Source organism: Acipenser ruthenus, chromosome 19 (genome assembly GCF_902713425.1).
Source record: "Acipenser ruthenus chromosome 19, fAciRut3.2 maternal haplotype, whole genome shotgun sequence".
Classification (NCBI taxonomy): domain Eukaryota; kingdom Metazoa; phylum Chordata; class Actinopteri; order Acipenseriformes; family Acipenseridae; genus Acipenser; species Acipenser ruthenus.
In genome coordinates this window covers 3,982,245-4,004,917 of record NC_081207.1, presented here as the reverse complement: position 1 = coordinate 4,004,917, position 22,673 = coordinate 3,982,245, and the positions used below count along the sequence as shown (strand labels likewise).

General features: G+C 43.7%; 1 protein-coding gene across 4 annotated transcripts in view; it reads right to left on the bottom strand.

Moving 5' to 3' along the window:
- Positions 1 to 5,334: 5,334 nt before the first annotated feature.
- LOC117424246 (protein sidekick-2-like) overlaps positions 5,335 to 22,673 on the bottom strand; it is a 145,432-nt gene continuing 128,093 nt past the window's right edge. For 2 of the 4 annotated variants that reach the window (XM_058992376.1, XM_034040426.3), the window contains 20 exons: positions 22,185 to 22,374; positions 21,895 to 21,993; positions 21,418 to 21,612; positions 20,867 to 21,068; positions 20,542 to 20,645; positions 20,134 to 20,204; positions 19,835 to 19,970; positions 19,497 to 19,553; positions 19,023 to 19,124; positions 18,758 to 18,873; positions 18,273 to 18,459; positions 17,365 to 17,502; positions 16,901 to 17,062; positions 16,667 to 16,792; positions 15,496 to 15,660; positions 15,125 to 15,265; positions 12,338 to 12,476; positions 10,777 to 10,906; positions 6,839 to 6,892; positions 5,335 to 6,075 (listed from right to left, as the gene is read on the bottom strand). In XM_058992376.1, coding sequence (XP_058848359.1) covers positions 5,674 to 6,075; positions 6,839 to 6,892; positions 10,777 to 10,906; positions 12,338 to 12,476; positions 15,125 to 15,265; positions 15,496 to 15,660; positions 16,667 to 16,792; positions 16,901 to 17,062; positions 17,365 to 17,502; positions 18,273 to 18,459; positions 18,758 to 18,873; positions 19,023 to 19,124; positions 19,497 to 19,553; positions 19,835 to 19,970; positions 20,134 to 20,204; positions 20,542 to 20,645; positions 20,867 to 21,068; positions 21,418 to 21,612; positions 21,895 to 21,993; positions 22,185 to 22,374 — 2,916 coding nt within the window. In that variant the 3' untranslated portion in view covers positions 5,335 to 5,673. The remainder of the gene's footprint in view (positions 6,076 to 6,838; positions 6,893 to 10,776; positions 10,907 to 12,337; positions 12,477 to 15,124; positions 15,266 to 15,495; positions 15,661 to 16,666; positions 16,793 to 16,900; positions 17,063 to 17,364; positions 17,503 to 18,272; positions 18,460 to 18,757; positions 18,874 to 19,022; positions 19,125 to 19,496; positions 19,554 to 19,834; positions 19,971 to 20,133; positions 20,205 to 20,541; positions 20,646 to 20,866; positions 21,069 to 21,417; positions 21,613 to 21,894; positions 21,994 to 22,184; positions 22,375 to 22,673) is intronic. The other 2 variants (XM_058992377.1, XM_058992378.1) reach the window with 1 other exon arrangement.

Sequence of the window (22,673 nt, the reverse complement as noted above, 5' to 3'; positions counted from 1 at the left end):
GCACTTATTTTAACAGAGCGCTGCAAAAACTATGCCGGTCTAGTACACCTTTACAAACGGTCTGTCTCTGAGCACCACATATTAAACTGGTCTTAGGCCCTACTCTGTCATTTCAAAACCCCCGAGCCATGCTTCAGAAAACCCCAAACATAGTATAATTCTATCGGTAATGCAATTAATTAAAGCGTCCTCTGAGGAACTTTATCATAATGAAATCGAACGCGGTGTAAAAGCAACCGCTCTCGACCCATGCTCTCTCATGACACGTGCAAACGTGCCTGTGTGTGTGATTGAATTTCCCGTGGGCGGTCTGATTTGGAGTGCCGCTCATTACAATGTAATTAAACCTTGGGTGTTGTGTTTTAACCCAGACACGGGGTGGGTTTGTCTGCTGAGGATTATTAATAAACCGTATGGGTTAGATCTTGTGTAAGACTTTCTTATTCATTAGTATTATTATTATTACACCAGCGTTGCGGTCCCATCATGTTTCCATTTGGAAATAGCATTTTAATTAGTGTGGAAGTGGAGGCAAGCAGAGGATTAAAAGCCAGGCGTTCCAGGCTAACACTCCCAGCTCAGTCTCTGACACACGGATTCACTGACCCTGGTGAAGCGGGAATAACTGAGACTTTTAGATTTGAGTAATCATTTGTCATTAGTGTAACGGGCAGTGTTGTGTGATACACTGCCCTTACAAATTCTGTCCCCTGATGCTGACTAATAAACTAAATGAAAATGCATAATAATAAACAAGAAGTCACAATTTATTTTTTCTGTATCTTTATTTATTAAAAAAACAGATTTATTTTTGTTTGTTTCTTGAATCATTTCCAATTCCTGTTGGACTCAGAGTCTTCGTTTCCCAGCAGTGGAGCAACTAGTAACTTCAAAACACCTTTAAGTGATTTATTACCTAATGAAGAATATATTGTAGCACACACATTACACCCTTGGCACTAAACACTCAATATATTACAATGTTTCTAGAGGAGAGCTGGATTTCTCGGTATGCTATCGGCTCTCTTGTCCAGCACTGGCAGCTTGGAGCCTGTTGTCAGGACTGGTGACACCTCAGCTCAGAAGAAAAAGAAATAGGAAAAGAAATGAAGCAACGTGACTCTTTATATTATGCAGGGGCTTTCATCGTTATCTTTCAACTGAGTATTCAGTACATTTAATTAAATAACCACAGATAAACGAATGCAGAATGGCTTCCTCTATGTGCATTTGAATGGGCAGTCTGTCCCATTAAATAATAGAAGGGCAATGCAGAAGGGTTCAGGACATTCTGTCTTCAGTGTCTGCAGTGGTATCATACAATGGTGACAGTGTGCCTTTCTAAAAGTTTTCCATGGTATTTCTGCACAGTATTTTTGCAGTTGCCCCCCATGCTTTTCCCATGATTATATTATGCATGTTCCGTAGTTAACCCTGGTTTGTCATGTTTATTTCTGTGCTTTACTATACCTCACAATTCTTTACCATGCTTTCACTGTGCTTCATTACAATTTGCTATGCTTTTACTATGAGCAACATTTAGCAGGGTCAAGCCTGGCAGAAATGGTTTAGTTAATTCATTTCGAATTCACACCCCTGTATTAGAAGGATTTTTGTCTTGTCGCTTGCTTCATTCTCACAAACATATTTCACGAGGCATTACCAGATGAAAACCGGATCATACAGCAGCTGACCAATTGTTAATTTTTTTGTATTTTTTTTTGTTTTAAATTTTAATCAAAAATATAGATTTGTTAATTTTTTTAATTTTTTTAATATATATATATATATATAGTATGCCAACTTTGGATTCACACATAAGCAAGTAGTAAGTAGATGGTGTGTACGGTATACATTGATTACCTAAACAAGTCTGATGAACATTGCCCTGTGCAGGAAGCACTCACGATTAAATCAGTCTAAGACATGCCACGGAAACAAAGTGGTACACGTGTGTGCCAAACAGGCACCGACAAACACACCATAAAAAATAAGGAATAAGAAAGGCACACGCACACACACACACGCCAACTAAAAACTCACCTCTCCACCCCACCCCCAGGAAAATTTGGCATTAAAAAATGAATGATAAAATAAAATAAAAAAACATCTCAAAGAAAATAACACCAAATAAAGACTACATTTAAAAAAAAAAAATTGAAAAAGTTTTAGAAATACTTTTTTTTTTTTTTTTATTAAAAGCCATACTAATGTAATGATATCGTATTACAGGAATACAGAAAGATTCCCCCTTTTTTTTTAATGAATCGGACCCATTACTCCAAAGACACTCCAAAGATGAAATGCACTGTGGTAACTGTAGTCTACTTAACTTTTAGGCCTTATTAAACTACAGCTCCCATAATCCCCTTTTCTGTCAATTTCCTACTGAGAGCTTTGCATATCCTCCATTTATAATACAGGAGAATATTGACTAGGACCTGGCAGTTTTTTGATTGGTCCTAGACCATCTTTTAGCTCACATTGAGCGACAGAACCCCAAGAAAAGAGTGTTATGCCATGAGCGATATCATGGGGTTGGCAACGCATTCAATCACAAAAAATCATGTTCCGCTTGTTGCTCTATAGTCCCATAAGGTGACTGTGGTGGGCACCAGCCCCCACTGTGTAATATTTTGGTTGAAAATAAAATGACTCCACTCCCTTTGTTTTGCATGTTGTTCATCCAGCTTAAAACACCTAAAATCAGGTACAGTTCAACTGCTCAACGATTTCCTCATGCTAACGCTTCCTGGGATAGCTACCCAGCTTTTCATTGTTTAAATACATCCCTGTTTTTTTTTCCAGTGCATTTTTACTTTTTTTTTTAAATTTATTTCCCTTTTCTTCTGATCTTGTAAATCTGTCAAGTTCATTCTGAAGTTCTGTGCAAGTTGGGTTTAGCAACTTTCTATTTTTTAGCAGCACACTGAAGTGTCAGCATATTGAAATATAGGAAACTTCAATTTGCGCTGTATTCTTTAAAGTTAGATCTGCAATTGAACTTGGTATAGACAATGTATTGTCTATGCAGATTACCTTGAGGACAGAATAATGCTACACATGTTCAGCATTTAGACAGGTCTTTTACTGGACATTATTATTAAAAACAAGCAGAGGGCTTGCAGATCAAATACATGCCACACAAAAACGGTCAATGAAATATTCCCCAATATACACTTGGCAGCAACTTGCTTAGCAAGAAAAATAGCTGCCAACTTTATTTCAACTGCTAAAAAAAAAAAAAAATAGCTACTGGAAATTGGTCAAGTTACTGAAACCTACAACCAACTTTATGTATAATGCTAAGAAGAGTATTATGATTGACACAATACTATAGAAAAGGAAAAATGAAGGCATCTCCCTTGTGATCGTTGTCACGCTGAGACTGAGCAACATGGATACAGCATCGCATTGGCTGCAGACACGCAGTCCATGATACACCCTTTGTATGGGGAACACTCCAGGCAGCGCATTTGTCTGCAGCAGTGTGGAGTAGTGGTTAGGGCTCTGGACTCTTGACTAGAAGGTCGTGGGTTCAATCCCTGGTAGGGGACACTGCTGTTGTACCCTTGAGCAAGGTTCTTTACCTAGATTGCTCCAGTAAAAACCCAACTGTATAAATGGGTAATTGTATGTAAAAATAATGTGATATTGTAACAATTGTAAGTCGCCCTGGATAAGGGCGTCTGCTAAGAAATAAATAATAATAATAATAATAATAATAATAATAATTTGAACACACTTTGTAAAGAGTCCCAAAGTGGACAAAATAAACGCTAGATAAATGTCATATAAACTATCCCTGGCACTGGCTGCATCACCATGTCAGTAATCTCTCTTCCTCCCCCTATTTCAGTCTCCTGGATTTTAGTAAAGGGATTAACCCAAACAGGCCGACCCCTTCGCGTGCAGGGGAGGGGGGTCTTCAATGCTGTGTTAGTGTGCTAATTATATAGGTTTCCTTTTATCTGAGATTAGATGTGCTCCCTTGCCCCCTCCCACTATCCGGTAACGAGTCTTGTTCACATATGGTGATCCATGGACAAAAGTGTCACCAGTGTAAATAAACTGCAGGAGCTGGTTCTGCAGTAGTGGGGTGCTGACGTCATAGCAACACAACATGGCTTAGTTAATTTCTATGGCATAAAAAACATAACGCTACCATGGAAGGAATTTATTACTGATTTGTATTCAAATGGAAAAAGTCGAGCTCCCTGCTGTTAAACTGCTATAGAAACAGGGTACATTTTGTTTGTTGTCCCTGTGTTGAGTGTAAGTCCAACCCAGTTCTCATAAACGCTGCGATACAGGTCTCTGTTGTCATGGTTACAAAGACTACCTTCCAGGCTATGCATTCTGTCAATCATTCTACAGTAAAGAACCACCAAGCTGTCAAAGTTAAAGATCAGGTGACTTCTTGTTATCCTTCTGTCACTATAATCTCCCCTAGCCTGTACCTAATCATTATGAACAGTTTGAAGTGGGAAATGACACATATAGTGGGACAAAGTAATGCATGCTGTTTTAAAAAAATTAATGATCTGATCATTTCAAATATCTTTTAAAGAAAAGCTGGTGGTTCTTAACTATAAAACATGGTATACTGTACATATACACATCTACATCCTGTAGACTGTAGGGATGTGCAAGAAAATAAACACTGTGGCTAAAATAACAGTCCCTTTAAGGAGTCGTTGGGATTTTTACTTTGTGATTGGTGCCACCTAATGTCCAACTATTGTAGGTTCAGTTTCACATTTGGCATGTTGGAAATTCCAGGCAGGTGACCAATCGCTGGCAGGTATAGAAGGGGCTTTGGCTCCCAATCCATAACAAAAACCTAGTTGCAGATGTCTGTAGCAAATAGCACCTGGAGCTATCATCAGGATTACATCATCATTTATAAAAGATGGCTGCTCTTAAAGGGAAAGGCAGATTCTAATTTCCTGCACAACCCCTAACACACAGACACCAGGCCTAGGTGATTTAAGCTGTATTGTATGACTGGTCTGTGCTGTTTAATTGCAGGTGTGATTTTTGTTTCCAGGTCGTTCCTCACTGCAATGTCTTGGGCTCATGTCCCAGTGAACAGCGCAGGAGGTTTGACAGACCAGCAGCGCACTAACATGCACAACTTTCCCAACAGTCCTGAATGTACTTCCTTGGTCTCTCAATTCTCACATACACTGTAAATATATTCACAAACCACTCTCTAAACAAACAATCAATCACAGTGCAAGTTTTGGAGGGTGGCCATATTAACTTTGGGCAACTGTAGCTTCAGCTGCCAGTCCTCCTGTTGCCATCTTTCTTTCTTTCTTTCTTTCTTTCTCTTTCTTTCTTTCTTTCTTTCTTTCTTTCTTTCTTCTCTTCCATCTTTCTTTCTTTGTATTTTTAACATTGTATATATATTTTTAATTGTTGTGTGAACAAACAGAAAATAAAAATGAAAATATATGTAAAAAAAAGCAAAAACCATGCAAACTCATCCGAACAGCCGAAAAATATTATAGATAGATGCTTTCAATTTTTAAATGATTGTCTTTCAAAAACACACGCATGCACACGCACACACACTCGCACACGCAAGAGAGAAAAAAGGGGGTTTCTTGCCATCATTAAAAAAAAAAAATACTGGAAAATGATTTCATAATAAAAATCAAAAGGCCATCAAACAAAGGATGAGAATCCGGCAATGGGTGCCCTGGATCCAGGCGCAAGGCTGCTGGGTGGCCTGTAGAGGGTGCTGTTCTGGCTGGGGGGGTTGGAGGGCTGCTGCTGGGGGGTGGGAGTCCGGCTGCCCTTGGGTCTGTACAGACTGCCCTGCCCCTGGCCCTTGGGGACACTGTTGAGCTGCGGGGGGAGGGGAGGCAGTGGGGGGAGGGGTGGAGGAAGGGCGGAGGGCTCAGGCTCCCCAGAATCGCTCTCTGTGTAGCTGTAGGCCTGCACTCGGGAGATGCCCTTCTGCTGGCGGCGCCAGGAGTTGTAGTAGGTGGGGTCGCTGATGTAGTGATTCACGAAGGAATGCGCCTTCGGTCTGTCTTGATCCACCTCATACTCACTGTCGCTGCCCTGCAGACACAAGCAAACAGACACACTCTGTTGCAGTCAATCCTGCTTCTAGAGACACGTTTACATCTACCACCAACTCGATCTCATCTCGTTCCAATATCAAACAGGGACTGCAGCCGGTTCTGCAATATACAAGCTGCAACATTACACAAAGGTCAAAACATCATCTGCATGCAGCAAGGTTTTGTATAACTGCTCTTTATACCAAGGAAAGCCGGCTATTTTCATCAACTGTGATCAATGTTGGGGTATCTGGAATCCCGGAGTTAGCACCCAGTAATGGAAATAATTGTATTATAAAATAGTCGGTGTACGATATTAGCCATGTGGTCTTGCCTAAACTAATTCATTTGCCTATGTATATTTTTTTCTGTTGTCAGAGAAACTCACCACTCGTGTCCTTAGTTAGAGAGGTTTTCTGTCAGCCCATTATCCTAACTGGGGCTGACTGAGTCCCAGTTCAAATGGGTTTAATCACAATCTGCTGTTAATTGAAAGGAACAAGTATGATTTCAAATCGCTTTCAAGTGGCAGATGGAAACACAGCTAAAGAGACCTTCTAAATCTTTTTTCTACTGGACAGAACCTTCAGTAGGTTTCATGTTTTGCAAATGAAACCAGCTCTTTGAACCTGCAAGATACTTCATGACAGAGAGTTAAAAACTAATATCCCTACATGACACAATACTAAACAACAATACTAGGGAAGAAACAACAACTAACTAGATCTACTGAACTTATTAAAAACTACCGGAGATCTCACCCAGTGTAGTGGAAGAACACGGAGACCAGCATTCTTTACATAGAACAGCGCCTCCTGCAGGAGGACAAAGGAAACACCATTGTTTCAAGACAATCTGGAATCCCTCTCTCCAGGAATTCAACACTGTACTTTCCCAGTCGAGTTTCTCCTGTCCATTAGAGCTCTATGACAGCGTTCCTACCCACTGCACACCTGCTACCAGCTCAAGGGGTTATATATGGCTCAGTCAATCAGCTCCTGTCACTAGACCGAAAGGGAGGCATTAAGGCAACAACATCCCCCCCCTCTAACTTCCATTAAACACAGATGTAATAAATGATGATGATGGAGCAGTGTACAAAACAAGGAAATGTGAGAAACATTTACTCATTCCAGTCTGAACTTTCAGTGGAAGAAAACTTTGCACAGTAGATCCCAGGGCCTAGTGTAATAGAATACAAAAGGATTCTATTTCTACCAAGCACTTCATAACAAACATTCCACTTGACAGCAAATGCAAGCAGCGATCTTCTTAAAAATCAGCTCACAGATGAAGAACACAGAGAAGTCGCAGCATGTAGAAAACGGTAGCTAACCAAACCTAATTTTATGAGTGAACTCAAAGCTTTGTCATTCAGACACGCCCTGGATTTACCTTGAAAATGCTGCTATCTGAATCTGTTGTTCAAAACTAAAACCTTTGCATTATAGATATAGAACATACCCACTCTAAAATAAATGGATCTGAGAAAGAGTGAGAGGCTGGGCTGACTGTCAATACAAACAGGTTGACCATTTAACCATTATCTACTTATACAATGCGAGTATCCATCTTCACCATTCTGGTCTTTCCTTTATCATGCTTTACAAGACTTCTGCTATACTGGTCTTTGACATGCTTTTACCATGGTGTGCAGCAGTGACCGATTGTAAGGATATTTTCTCTTCCACTGCCTATATCCAGAAGGCAATAGTGTGCCAGTCAGTGCATAAGACTGCTTTTGCAATTACACTGCACAGGTACTCATGGTTTAATCCCTCTTGCCGATGCTCAACTACCTTGTCTATCTCCCTCACACACTCTCTCTCTCTTGCTCCTTTTCCAAAGCCGTCTCTTTTCAGCACTGAGACAAAGAAGCTATTCAGAGGCAGACCCGTCCCTTTCCTCACTGAAAATAAATACATCCTGACCTCCGCACTGCAGCAATCCACTCTCCGATTGCACACTTATCAGGCTGAACTGCAGGTGCATCTTCCTAACCTTCTGAAATAGCAACGTTTACACCTCCCTTAACTGCATGCCTGGCCACTTTATTAGGAACAATTAAAAAATAAAGCAGGTTTTTTACTGCTATGTACTGTACTGTGCTTTGCGATACTTTTGTATAAAAAGCGCTATATAAATACAATAACTAAATAAAATAAAATAAAATAAAATAGGCTCCATTATATACAGTGATATGCAAATTATTCAGTACTCCTGTAGTGGTTTACACAAGTTTCACAGAATGCTGTGTGTGTCTCTGAAGGCTCTGAAGTGGTAATCAGAAGGATATGAATGAACAGTAGCCAGGATCTGAAGGGAATTAAACAGCTGGTCTGGGTAGAGACTCGGGATCCCACCCCCTTCCAGTTCTCACACAGCTGTATTTCCAGCAAAGCAGTAACTGCCACCCAACACCACTTTTGCAGTCCTCTCTAATAATACTTGACATCTCTGGTGTTGAACCCAAGTCCCCAGCTTAAACTACAGGGTGTCTACCAGCTGAGCTCATAAAGAAAGAAGCAGAGCCAAGCACTTAGACTGCTGAAGATCCAATGGTTATTAAAAGTCTGAATGGAACAGAAGTTACTTGTTACTACAGGCTGTGGCCGATGCAAAGCCACAGAACCACGGGTAGTATATAAGACCTAGAGAAGTTAGGTACTTGTTAGTTGGATGGAAAATAGTGATGGTCTTTAAGGAACAGCAAACATCAAAGAAGATTTGAAGAAACGCTTCAGAATGGCGCCTAACTGGACTGGAATGGGGTTCAGTGAAGAAAACCATTGTGTCACGCTTCCTTTATGGCTTTAGAGATAGAAAGAAATGCAGGGACTGGAGTTCTTTTTGTTACGATTCAGTTTTTTCCCCAAACTGTGGCAGTACCTGTAAAACTAGTCATGGCAATGAACTCTTGAATCTGAATCCGAGACGAAATGAAAGAGAGATCAATCCGAGAGAGACCAGTGTACACTGATCTAATCTCAGTGTCAGGTTACCTTTCGCTTCAGTGTCACTGAATCTCAACTCCTCTGAGGAACTGAACGACTGCTCCAAATAAAAATAAAAAAATAAGTTTTCCAGATTCTATAAAAAAACAAAAGGACCAAGGCAGGGCTGCTGCCCATGAATGATACTGAAACCCAGTAATCTCATCCTTCACCTGGTCTTGACCAGCCCACGTATTTTAATGTCTAACTCATCCATAAACAAACAGGAAGCGATACAAAAACAACACCATCCCTTTAAGACTGCATTAAAAAAAATAATTAAAAATCAAATAATAAACAAATAAATCACCGGGATGGCTCCTTTCAGAGAATTACGAGGTCTCTAATCCTGTAGGACGGTTACTGTAGCAACACCAGGTGTGGCTGTTTACCTGCATGGGTCTCACTGTGGCCAGATTGCCATGGCGACAGCATTACCTGGTAACTAAGGTTGATGTCCTTTTAATGCCCAAGGCTTTCTTAACAGCACTGTTTAACACCTCTCTCCTCCTTATGCTCTCTGTGATAGACTTATTTTCAGAGGAACTATATTTTAAAATAAACCTGACATTCTACGTAGAATATGTATTTATTTCTCTTGAGTCTTCACAAAGCCCCATTCTTTAAATCCTAGTCTTGCCACAGCACATCATGCTGTCTGGATCCACAAAACAGCAGCTAAGTCTGTAGCCGGGCCAAGGCAGCATTCCCAGAACTGCAGTAACATGAGTGCAGGAGCATGCGAGTGGGGGAGGAGAGGAGAGGAGAAGAGAGGAACGGAGAGGGAGCCTGCCAAGCTGCTATGTTCTAGAAACTGTCCTGTCTGATTGATTCAACGGGCGCCAGAATGCAGATCCTGTCCTGAGAGCAGATTGGATGCGGCTGTGAAGGCCTTAACAGAGTGAATAGAGGGGAGCGTTGCCCAAGCCGGGGCTGAAGCAGTGGAAGGAATCCAGCTTCACAATCTCAGAGACACTTGAATCATTGTGTGGGAGTTTAATAGGCTCCCTGTCTCTTTCTTCTCACTCCCTCCCTATCCGGGACTAGTTCCCATTCCCTACTGGTTTAGTAAAGGTCTCTAGACCAGGCAGTAGGGCTCACATCTCCTGTTTGAATCGCTCACATCGGCCCTTGTTGGGCTGTGAGCCTGTTATAAAACAGAGCCTTTTATAAAACAGATTGCAGGCAAAAGCAGGATAAACACACTCAAAGTGAGCGGATAAAGGCCATGCACTAATTTATTAATACATCTGTGCACCTCCTAATAGGATTTTAAAATGTTCTCTTTCTTTTACTTAAAGCCAAATCTTATGCATGGATGGAAATAAGACTCCCCTTGTACAGCAGTTTGATCCATTCCTGGTTTTACTATGGGTTTAACCTCAGCTTGTTACCGGGGTTAATCAAGCTTGTATTAAAATCTGAAACTGCTATGCAATAGGAGTCTTATTTCCATCCCTGCTATCAGTGAGCAGCAATTAGGCACCATTCACTTCATGATGCCTATTGTTGAAGGTTGAGGTTGAAACGTTGATACCCTGGTTTCATGCCAAGCCTTCCCTGATTGATCAAAACTAGTGTCCACATCACACCACTGTGACGCAGAGTCATACAGAGACACAGTATATTTAGAGCAGGCCTCTCCCGAGAGCCTGCACTACGCTGTGTGCGTTGTTTCAGAGAGACCCTGCTTGTGAGCTGTGTACCTGAGACTCTGAGATCTCCGAGGGTTTCTCTGTCAAGCTGCTGCTCTCCGCTGGGATCAGATCATTGTATTTGGTACTGACGTCCTCGTCCGAGTAGTGCAGGCTGCCAGGGCTGGGCCGAGGAGGAGACCTGAGAGGAAAAACCAGACCGTGGTCAGCACACTTCATTATGCAGGACACCTGGTCTCCACCTCCAATCTGGTCTCATTCCAATATCCGACTTGGGCTGCTGTCTACAATCCCATCTATAGAAGAGAGTTTGGCCAGACCTTATCTGGGGCCGAAATAATCCCAATTGTAAATACAGTATTTAAAATACATTATCGGAAATGGTAAAATAAAGGTTCATTGTAACCATATAATGTGTGACAGCTTTAGCCATTTGTCAAGTAATTCTTGGTATTTTATCACAAATTTTCACAGATCCTAATTGTGGACTACCTAATGTTACTTAGATCTATAATCAGTGCTAATCAGGGTCTGTGAAACCAGACAATAATGTATTAATATAACCAAAAATAGCAATCAAAGTAAATGTAAAAGATAATATAATATCTTAAAAAATAACATTTAAAAAACTCAAGTAATGTGAGTAACCCAGCTCAGACAAACAAGCAGCCTCTTTATCGCTGAGCAAGACGTTTCTTTTTAACCATAACCTTTGACCCCAGATGCCATCCTCTATCTCTTGTTTCGAGAAAGGGGGTGACGTCAACACCCATGGGACTGTCACAGGGATTGTTGGGCCTGTTTCTTGTGGCTCCTGGGAGTATCGCACCAGTTGACAGAGACTAATCTGCTGCAGGGAGATCCCTGGAGGCCACTTGAAAAGACTCCTTTTATATTAATCAAAGGAGGCAGTTTTTCTTTCTTAAATAATAGCATGCCTGAAATTCTTCCTTAGTCTTACACAGAATCACTATGTTTTCTTATCCCACTTAAGAATTAATACATTTTAAAAAACAAAACGTTAAACTGCAAGGGCTATGCCAAAGAGACTAGCTGATGCTTAAAAATGTTTTGACTTGATTTGGAAACAGCCAAATCTCTTCTCAACAAGCTACTGTTTGTGATACTGTTTTTCTTTCTGCAAATCGACCAATGGTTTATGAAGCGTATATGAACCCCCCCCCCCCCCCTTCTTTAAAATTCAGGGGAGCTCAGAAGCACACAGGAGTGCTCAGTTTCCAAGGGAGCGCTTCAATAATTCAGTGCTACCCCCCACCCCCTTCCTTCTGTGTGCTGGGGTGTGTCTCTCTAGAGTCTATACCCACCAGCCTTCACTAGGGAATCTAGAAGCAGGCCACTATCAAAGGGCAGACGGTCTAGCGGCTAGACTCTAGCCTGACCTCTTTGATCTTGCAGTCCTGCAAGATCAAAGATCTACTAATGCTTTGGGGGCCTCGCTGATAGATCTGGGACTGATGCAGTTATTTACTGATTTCTTTATTTATTTACTCATGCATTGATGTCCCAGAGCAAAAGCTGAGAGAAACAGTTTTCGGAATGCTGTGAAACTCTGTGAACACGTTGCTCTTTTCGCTGTGCTTGTGGGTGTTACCTGGTGTAGACTCCGTTCTTGCGACAGAAGGAGTTCTTCACAGACAGCTTCCGGTTGTTGAGCTCCAGTGCTGGGAACCGTCCCTCATCCAGACTCACCATCTCTCCGTGACTCAGGGCGTTGCAGTTCGAGTTATTCCCTGGACAAGGAAACCAACACATCACGTGACAATTCTCTTTAAGAACCCTGAAGTAGAACGGAAAAGGGAGCCCTATTAATGATAAACTTGTAATGAATCTCCTCCTAGCGGCTGATGAGTTAATAATACTGACATCAGCATAAGACCTGTACCTACCTCTTAGCTATCATTATTATTATTATTATTTATTTATTTATTTCTTAGCAGACGCACTTATCCAGGGCGACTTACAATCGTAAGCAAATACATTTCAAGTGTTAAAATACAAGTAATACAGCTACAGAGCTTGCTCTTTAATGGAATGGTACGTTTTTGAACCCGTATGGTTTGCTGTTCACGTCCAGCCCTTGCCTTTCTACTCAGTTCAATGGGCTGAGATGCTGATTCATTACAAATTCATGACATTATTTCCTTGTTTAATTGTACCATTGTAGTTTCTTTAATCCACCCCTAGGCTCTCCCTACTCGAATTACACTGTCACTCCCAAACCTTTAACACCTTTTAAATTAATCCTTGTTTTGTGCCTGGGGGAAGAGAGGGAAGAAGGAGGAGAGGAGGAAAAAAGAGGGAGATGGGGAAAGAAAAGGAGAAGAAAATGGAGGATGTGGCAGAGAGGGAAGAAGAGGAGAGAAAAAGAAATAAGGATGAGGCAGGCTGACAAAAAGAGTGTTTAATGCCAATGCCAGCCCTTCTTTTCACACAAGCAGAAGACCAAGAAGGGTCTGTTATTATGTGTGCAATGTGGTGTCAAGTTTATCATATTCTAAGAAATGCTTCTCTTTTTTTTAAGATAGAACTATAAGGACTATTATGGATTAAACATAAATTAAAATGCTGCAATAAACATTACAAAGTCAAGTACACAAATGTTTTGGTTAACACAGATGTAAGCATTTATCCCTTTCATCAACCACAGCTCCCAAGATCCCATTATTCAGTATTCAGGCCCAAGTGGAAACCGGGGTTAAACAAGCTACAATCAGTGCTCCATTATTCCAGCGGCTGTATTCTTGGGAGACTGAAAGCAGGGCTTTGTTTCCCAAACAAACATCCCTCTTGTGTTTTCCACCTCAACTAGAAACATGTTTACAGCTTGAGCCTCAGCCTTGTTAAAAAGAGCTGACTGCAGCAGAAGGACTCGCTGACATCAGATCAGGCTCAGCTAAACTCTATTAGAATGCACTGTGCACCTCTTTTCAGGGCTTGTGTCTGCCCCCATTGAGTCTACTGTAGAGGTGGCAGCCTTTACTATATACACCAGCATGAACCTCACAAGTCATCAGCTCTTGCATGCAAACCCCTATAATTATGGTTCTTCATTTTTTTTCAGAAGTTCCCGGGATTTTTTCTGTGTTTATTTTTACAATTGAAAACCGGGAGAAAAATCTAGTAACATTTTAAACAGAATGGTGTTACCACAATATTCCTTAATGAGCTCATCACTGCTTAAAACTTTGTATACAAAAAAACCCCTGTTGCATACAGTAAAAAAAATACAATCATATAACCCAGATAAGGTGTGGTCACAACAGGCTTACAGACACATTGCACTAAACATGAGCTCCCACGCATCAGAAATGCATTGCACTATTAGCGGTTTTAAGTGGTACTGCATATGGAGGACCAAGTTTAAGCAAGGTCAAATTTGGGAGAAAAATCCGATAAGGATAATTTTAAAAAAGCGGGAATTTATTGTGAAAAATCGGTAAAAAACTAAAACCTACCTATAACCTTACAACCTAACCCCTCTCTGATATAAGGACGACAGTACCTGCCACTACAAGCCCCGTTTTTGAAATCAGGTCACCCTGTCCCATCTAGAATGTATACTGGGTGCAGATTGTGCGAAACGGCCTGCAAACCCAGGCAGCTGTACTCTGTGTGGATTGTTTTGAAGTACAGCTCATGCTTTTTCTTAATCTCAATGCAATAACAATTGTACTGTATCCTCTTTGCTCTGTCGGTGCCTGTGTGTCAGTTTGCGTCACATTATCTGTTCCTCTGGCAAACCGGAGAAATCACCACTGTGTTCTGAGCAGCAGATTACAGTAAAGGAGAAAGAAAGCTGCTTGATTCATTCAGGCTCTTTTCTCTATGGATATGGAAATGTTCAGCACACAGATGGACCCCTAGTTATAATCGATACAGGTCCCTAAACAGCAAGCAGAGGCAGAGATAACAGCAGCTTTTGAAGCTCCCTTCCAATCGCTGTGTCTCCTAGTAGTAAAGTGATTATGGTATTATAGCAAGATTATCAAGGAGATCAGAACGAAACCATGCATTTCCTGTTTCTATTTAATAACCACTAATTGCAATATTACAACCAGCATTTACTAAAATGAACTCCCAAGCTTTTAGTCCTAACGTTGGATTAATTTCTATAATCCATTTCACTGCAGATGTGTTATTTCACAGAGATTGTTTTGATTCCCTGGTAGAATGACTGCAGTTCTCTCAGACAGGAGATAGATCCTGGGTTGTTATATGCAATCTCTCTGGTTAGACTGGAGGAGTAGTGTTGTAAAGAAGTGGTAAGAGTCGGAATAATAATTTGTAGTGCATTACATCATTACAGACATTATAATCTGCAATCTTTTCCTATGCTCAGGTGTGATTGCTCAGACTCACAGCAAAGCCCCCAGCCCACCTGAGTCCGATTTCTTGGCGTACTTCTTGCTCTGCCCACGAATGATCAGGATGAATACGAGCAGCAGGATAAAGATGAGCCCCACCAGAGCCACCACCACCAGGAACCACCACTCCTCATAGAAGGGCGCCACCTTCTGGGCTGGAAGGTAAATAAGTAAACAAATAAAATTAGAACAGTATAATGATTTATTTGGTCGTACATTTTTTTTTAAACCAGACAGCCAAACTTTCACCATAGACTGACAAACAGACGCAGACAAGTGGACAGAGACAGACAGCTGTGAAGAGACACAGGAGGTGGAGGGGATAGCAAGATAGAATTTACTGACTTGCTGACACACAGAAAGACGGACAGACAGACAGGCTCACCGGAGATGGAGGGGGAGGGGGCGCTGGGGGAGCCATAGCCGTAGTCGTTGACCCCGATGACCCTGAAGTCGTAGCTCACCCCCTGCTTCAGGATATCCATGCTGAAGGTGTATGATGTCACTTCCTTCGGGATGTCCTTGATCAGGATATCCCACAGTCCCTCATCTGAATGGAGGTAGAGTTTGAAGGTATTGAGAAATATTTTTTACTAAGTTTCTTTTAGTATCATTACCGTAAGCCCCCCTAATCAAATGTCTGAGCGGTATGACTTTATTGGGTTTGGTATTCCTTTCTGAAATAATTAGTATCTGGAGTATGAAGCTTTGACAGTCTAGCCCTGGTGTCTGTTGTTTCAGTCTCAAAATCTGTTATCATGCTACACTCCCCCCCAATACAGTCACAGTAAATGTGTATTGATCCCAAGTCTCTCTCACTTACACATTCAGCAGACCTGCTGTCAGTCACTGTCAGTCACTGATCACTTCTCTACCCCCCTTTCTTTCTTCTGCTCTCTTCCTTCTGAGTGACTTATCCCCTGTCTATAACTGGTGATACTCAAGCCTCTCTATCTCCCCCTCTCACTTTCTTTCAGCCAATCTGTCAGCTGCCAGTCCCTGGTGAAGCTCTGTTCTCTCCTGTTGGGTGCCAATCAATACTCCATGTGAGCAGACAGATGGCTGAGCCGTCGCTGCGTGTCTCACACTGAGCTCAGTCCTTTCGGTGTGGAGTGACAATGCAGCAGAATGGAGCGCTGTGAGTGACAGCACTGCAGGGAAGCACCTTTCCAAACACATGATGCTCTCCACAATGAATATCTCACCTGTGATCATCCATGAAGACATTAACCTTTCGAGACTGATCTTCCATCAACCTCCAGATGCCAATTTCCTTTCTGATCAAATTACATATTTTAAAGAATATGGTCTATATACCCTATTGGAACCAGTATAGCTATTTGCTTGTGATCACTGGTCTGGTATTGCTGGTATCATGGCTGATTACCAGTAAGTTGCCACTGTATCTGTATCTGTTTGTAAGCGCTTACTAGTTGTTCCTGATACCCGATGATGTGTTGGGAATGGACAGTGGCTAGAAGTAGGCTATTACTGGTTGAAATGAACTCTCTCCTGTAGATGAGTATCTGGTTGTGAGTGGTCCCTGGGCGTGGTACCTGAGGGTCTGGCCTCGATGACGTAGCGGCTGATGGGGCCTCTTCCGGGGTCTCCGCTCGCCCAGTGGATAGTGAGAGCCGAGCCGTAGCGAGAGATGAAGGGATCCCCGGGAGGGCCAGGGGCACCTGGGGGGGAGGGGCACAGAGGTGAGTGGAAATAGGGCAGATAAACAGTTTATTGAAATCAATTCACAGAGACAGACAGACAAGCAGACAGGAGGGCAGAAGACACACCCTCTCCTGGTCCAGTGGTGATGTTGGCCTCCACCTCCGGTCCGTATGCGAAGGTCTTGGCCCGGATGCGGAAGTTGTAGGTCACCCCGTCCGCCAGGTCCTTGATCTTCATCCACCGGGGAGAGTTCCCCTTGACATCCACCGTCACAATCTTACTGACTCCTAGAGGGGAGAGAGGAGTTCATCAGGACCAGAGCCTACTGCCAGCCAGGACTGACACGTTAACCTAAACCATAAATCTTATGATGGGAGTACAGACTGTATCATTCATCATACTGAAAATTCCTTGTTGTTTTCCATAGCTACTTTCAGCATGAATAGCGCCTTTCAGATTACAGGTTGGTATAGACTACTGGTGTTTGGATTAGCAAATCTAAAGCACAGCGTTCTAGCAGGAAAAAAGCACCACAATATTTTGCCCAGGACTATTTGGCTTACTGTTGATGCGCACTGGAGGAACGTACCATCGACGGGGGTGCAGGGTTCGTAGATGAGCCGATAGCCCTCGATGATGCCGTTGGGGTAGACAGGCTCCCCCCAGGACACATTGACTGAGGTGGTGGTGAGCTCTCCGAAGTGGATGAAACTGGAAGCACTGGGAGCTAAACGAGGGGGAGAGGGAGAGTCAGTGTGGGCGTACGGGTTTGCCACTGCCGTTCATAGTGGCCTCGTTGGCACGGCTTAGTAAAGGACGTCTGGATTTATATTATTCCCAGGTATGAGAGGCTGTCCTGGAGCATTTATCCTGAGAGAGAGGGTGGGGGAGTGGGAAGGCAGCCTTTCATCAATACCAGCGAGCTACCTTTCCTGCCGGTATTCTATTTCACAGTTTTGGTGTTCAAAGAAATCGGGCTGCACAAAGAATGTTTGTGCTCAAATATATCTATATTTTTTAAGAAAATCATATTTTTTTGTAGATATTGAGGAGGGCTCAGCTGCAGAACAGAGCCTCCATTGTGCTTCCTGGCCAAAAATGTGTTCAGCACATCTTTCCTTTCCCTCTATAATATACTTCCGTTGCCCAGGCAATCCTGCTTATATACGTGCCAATATAACACTGGGAACATCCGCCATCCCAATATATATATATAAATATTATAAGAAATGAAAAACAGATTTCTTCAAAACCTTTTTTTTTAAATCTTTTGTTTTACTATTTCCAGTCCTAGCAGAGTCTTATGGACTTACAGTGTGAGCACAATTAAAGGAAACTGACCAAAGGGTCATTCAGCTGGCAGATAATGGAGAGCGGGCCTGACCTTGTAACTTTGCGTCTTCCGAATAAACAATTTCCTTGGAGAGAGCGAGTTATTGTGTTAGCTGGACAAGCCTTCCACTGAGGCCCCCGCAGATACGCGGTCTCTATCCTCACCTGCTTGCTGAGTGCGCCCCCGTGTGGCCGGGCTGCGCGGGCCGTCCCCTGCCGCGTTGAAGGCGCCCACGCTGATCATGTAGGTGGTGTACCCCGTCAGGTTCTTCAGCTTCACCCCGCCCTCCGGCAGGAAGAGGGTCCGCAGGCGCTCTGTCTCGTTCTGCCGCTGGAACTCCCAGTAGAAGATCTGACAGGAAGAGGAAATCGGCACAGTCAAGGAGAGATGTAACTGGGATTCTTAGCACAGCAGATGCAGTTTCAATTTAGCACCAAAAGCAAAACTTTGCTGGTGTGGTAAAGAAGCAGCTCTCATATCCTGGCCTGCAAAGAGTCACATCAACAGTTTCACAGAGTAGGCAATGCAAAATGTACCTCTGCAGCAATGTTTCATCCCTGCACAGCTAGAAGAGAAGATTGCAAAGACGGTTTGGCTTCTGGATATGTAACTCAGGGTTACGTGCCAATAGTCTGGAGGGGAGACCTACCTTGTACCCCTGGATATCTCCATTCTGCGCCTCAACAGGGGGCGGATCCCAGGTGACGTCAAGCTGGGTCGCGGTCGCTGATTGGATGGCCACATTCTGCGGTGGACCAGTGGGAACTGAATGGGGAAAAAAATCAAGATCACATTGGACCTTCATCACAGCCAGAGCCCTGCAGATGGAGATGCTGGAGATGGCTGGGGAGCTGGCACCCTTCTTCCAGTACCACAGAAGTACAAAGTGATAAAACACAGTCGGTTTCACGTACCCGCCTCTCCCACGAAGACTTCCTGCGGTGCGCTGGTCGGCCCCTCCCCCACGGCGTTGTACACGCTCAGTCGGATCTCGTAGCGCTTGTGTTTGCTCAGGTCTGCCGAACACAACACAGGCAGATTTAATATTATATCCCACAGCCATTGCATAATTTCTGACCAATTCCCAGAGACTATTGCTTGCTAATCTACATAATACATCACTACCTAACAAGTACTGGGACTAGAACAGCAGGGATTGAAATAAGATACACCTGAGCTTGTTACCTATACACAGTAGCTAATCAAGCACGTACTAAAACCTGGAATGGGTGAAACTGCTCTTATTTCCATCCCTGCTGTTTTAGTACTTGTTCAAGGGTAGTTATGTATTATTTCCATAATGATCAACTCTTTTGAATCCTTGGCATACCCAGTCATATCCTAATCATCCATAACATACTGAACAAATAGAGATCTGGAGGACTTACTGTCCAGCTCGTATTGTGTGAGTGAGGATTCAGTCAGGTTCCGCACACTGTAAGGGGCTGCAAGAAGAGGGAAGAAACAGCCAAGAGGAGAAGAGAGAGAGAGAGAGAGAAGGAGAGGGAAGGAGATAGGGGAAGAGAGACAGAGAGAGTAGTTAGTGAGTTAGTGCGCAAATCACTGCACACACACACAATCTGGTTACAGGGTATCAGGGCTGTCAAATTTCTGGTTTCTTGGTTACTGTGGAGGGGAGAGGGAAGGGGTTTAGTTACAGGCTGTCAGGGGTTACCGCTGAGGAGAATCAATGTGTTGTAAGTGAGGTATAAAGCGGGTCACTCACAGGTCAGCTCCGTCCAGGTCGCGGTGGGGCTGTTCACCGTCCTCACGGTGAAGCTGCGCAGGCCGTCATACAGCAGCTCACGGTATCGGATCAGGAACCCCAGCAGGATCCCGTTGACGTGCTCCTCCGAGGGAGGCTGGGGGGAAGGGGGGGCACACGCAAGGTTATTCTGGAAACGGATACCCAGCTCTACATGCTCACTGGAGCTGACGATACACAAGAAATGCTATTATTATTAGGACCATCCCCTCCCAGGTAATCATTGCATTTAATACTTGGTGTAATTCAGTGCGTTTTACCTGCCAGCGAATCAGCACGGAGGTTGTAGTGTGCGGTGTCACAGACAGTATTACTGGGGCTTCGTCTGGGGCTAAAGAGAAAGAGAATACAACGAGGGGTAAATACAATTATTATTATTATTTGTTTATTTAGCAGACACCTTCATCCAAGGCGACTTACAGAGACTAGGGTGTGTGAACTATGCATCAGCTGTAGAGTCACTTACAATTACGTCTCACCCGAAAGGCACAAGGAGGTTAAGTGACTTGCTCAGGGTCACACAATGAGTCAGTGGCTGAGGTGGGATTTGAACCGGGAACCTCCTGGTTACAAGCTCTTTTCTTTAACCACTGGACCACACAGCCTCCTATTGCACTGCATAATCCAAAACTTCAGAACACACTGAATGCAGGAGAGCCCAGCCTCACCGTCCTGTAGCGTGGTGATTGCCTCGCTCTCCTCGCTGAACTCGCTGTCTCCGATGTCATTGGTCGATTTCACCCGGAACTGATATGAAGTGAAGGGCTTCAGCCTGCAGGGGGAGACAGAGGGAGGATGAAATTGCTGTCATGCTGTATGCAATGCTCTTATACACTGGAAACACGCTTACAAACCCTCTGTCTGGTATTTACCATACAGTATTGTCCATTACTCAACTTTGTACTTCAACTATTTTGATTGTCAAAGGTTGTACGGTGATAATGAGATCACAGTCACAGGAAACCGTTACAGCACGGTTTCCTCCTGGATTACCTGTCCACGATGTAAGAGCTGGCCTCATGGTTAACCGAGGCAGAGTGGACGGTCCAGTTGCTGTCCGGCAGCTCTCGGTACTGGACGGTGTAGTAGCGGACCGGGGAGAGGCCGTCGCTGCCTGGTTCCCATAACAACAGCACCTTTCGGGCCTGCACGTCCTCCTGTCTGACTGTGGGCAAGCTGGTGGGCTGGGGCCGGTCTGAGGAGAAATGTCTGGGGGGTTAGCTGAGCAGCATAAACACAGGACAGCAGCAAACTGCAGAGAAGGACAGTGTGATCAGTTACATTACATCTCACACTGTAACCGCACAACAAGCTGAGTGACTAGGAGGTCAAATGTTATAAAGCATAGTAAAAGCATGTTGAAGCATAGACAAGCATTGTAAAGTCCAGAGAGATATGGTAAAACATATTGAAAAAATGGCAAACCATGGGCAAACTGTAACGTGTAAATTTACAAGAGATAAAAATGTTAGACTTGTTAGAGGGGATTGGAAGCAGTGTGGGACTGGGAGACTGAGTGGGATCATCAGGGATCAGTACAGTACCTCTCTTCTCAGTGGTGACCACCAGTGCCTCAGCCGCCTCCCCCCAGCCTTTCCGCGTCTGAGCTGTGATGCGGAACACGTACACCAGCTCTGGTTTGAGCCCGGTCGCTGTGTACTGCCGCGCACTGGGGTTCAGCACATCCACTGTTGCTGTGTTGCTATTGGTTGAATTTAGCCGGTAAGTTATCTGGTAGGCTAAAAAAAAGGATGAACAGAGAATGAGAAGAATGAAGGGACATGGTTAAAAGCAGGTTTAAAATCACCCAAAGGAATACACAGAAAGTGTTTGTACATCATCGTTAATCTAATAAACAGTATTAATTGTGTTATTCAACAATGGAATAATTTCAACTTCCTAAAACTAGCAGGACAATAATTGAGCTGCTTTTGTTGTTTACCAGCTGAAGAGGGATGGTTTGCTATGATGGTTTGCAGGCTCCCTGGTTTGGGTAGAGGGGTAGGAGAAGTGACACTCACCCAGGATGATGCCGTTGGGCTGGGCAGGGGACTGCCAGATGAGCCTCACAGAGGTGGTCCGGACCTCGGGGAACAGAATCCCCACTGGGGGGCCGGGCACTGCGGGGAGACAGGAAATCCAAGTCAAATCAAAGTGTATCCTCACCCACCCGTTTGATGATTAGCTTAGCTTAAATACTGCACATGCTTTTTTTTTTGCGTTCCAGCTTTTGTTGGACATTGACTTTTCGCTGAAACGTTTGTCTAATTTCTGGATTGATTTTTAGCAGTTTTAAAGTGTGTCGCTGTACCGTCGTCCAGGGTCCTCTCCAGTATGGGCGGGTTGCTGGGTACCCCGTCTCCGATCCGCGTGAACGCCAGCACCTTGATCTCGTACAGGACGTACTTCCCCAGGTCGCTGAGCAGGAGGCTGTGGGTGGTGTTCCCCTCGGCTGTCCAGAACCGCAGAGCTGAGTCAGAGTCCTTCTCCTTGTACACAACCTGGCAGCAAGCAGATCAGACACCGGTCACTACAGATCAGCACAGAGATCAGATGATGTGGGCTGTGTACAAAACACTGCAGTCACACAGATACATTGCAACTGCACACCAACAAGCTGAGGGTCTAGGAGGCAATGCAGTCCAGGGTTAGACCTGAGGGGTTGGGATCAGTGTGCTCTAGTGGTTAGAGGACTGAGAGGCTGGGGGGGGAAGCAGTGTAGCTGGTCTCTGCACATCACACGTGTAGTTACATCAGCCCCACTGTAACAGCGCAGTAACAACAGCTTCTCTCAACTATG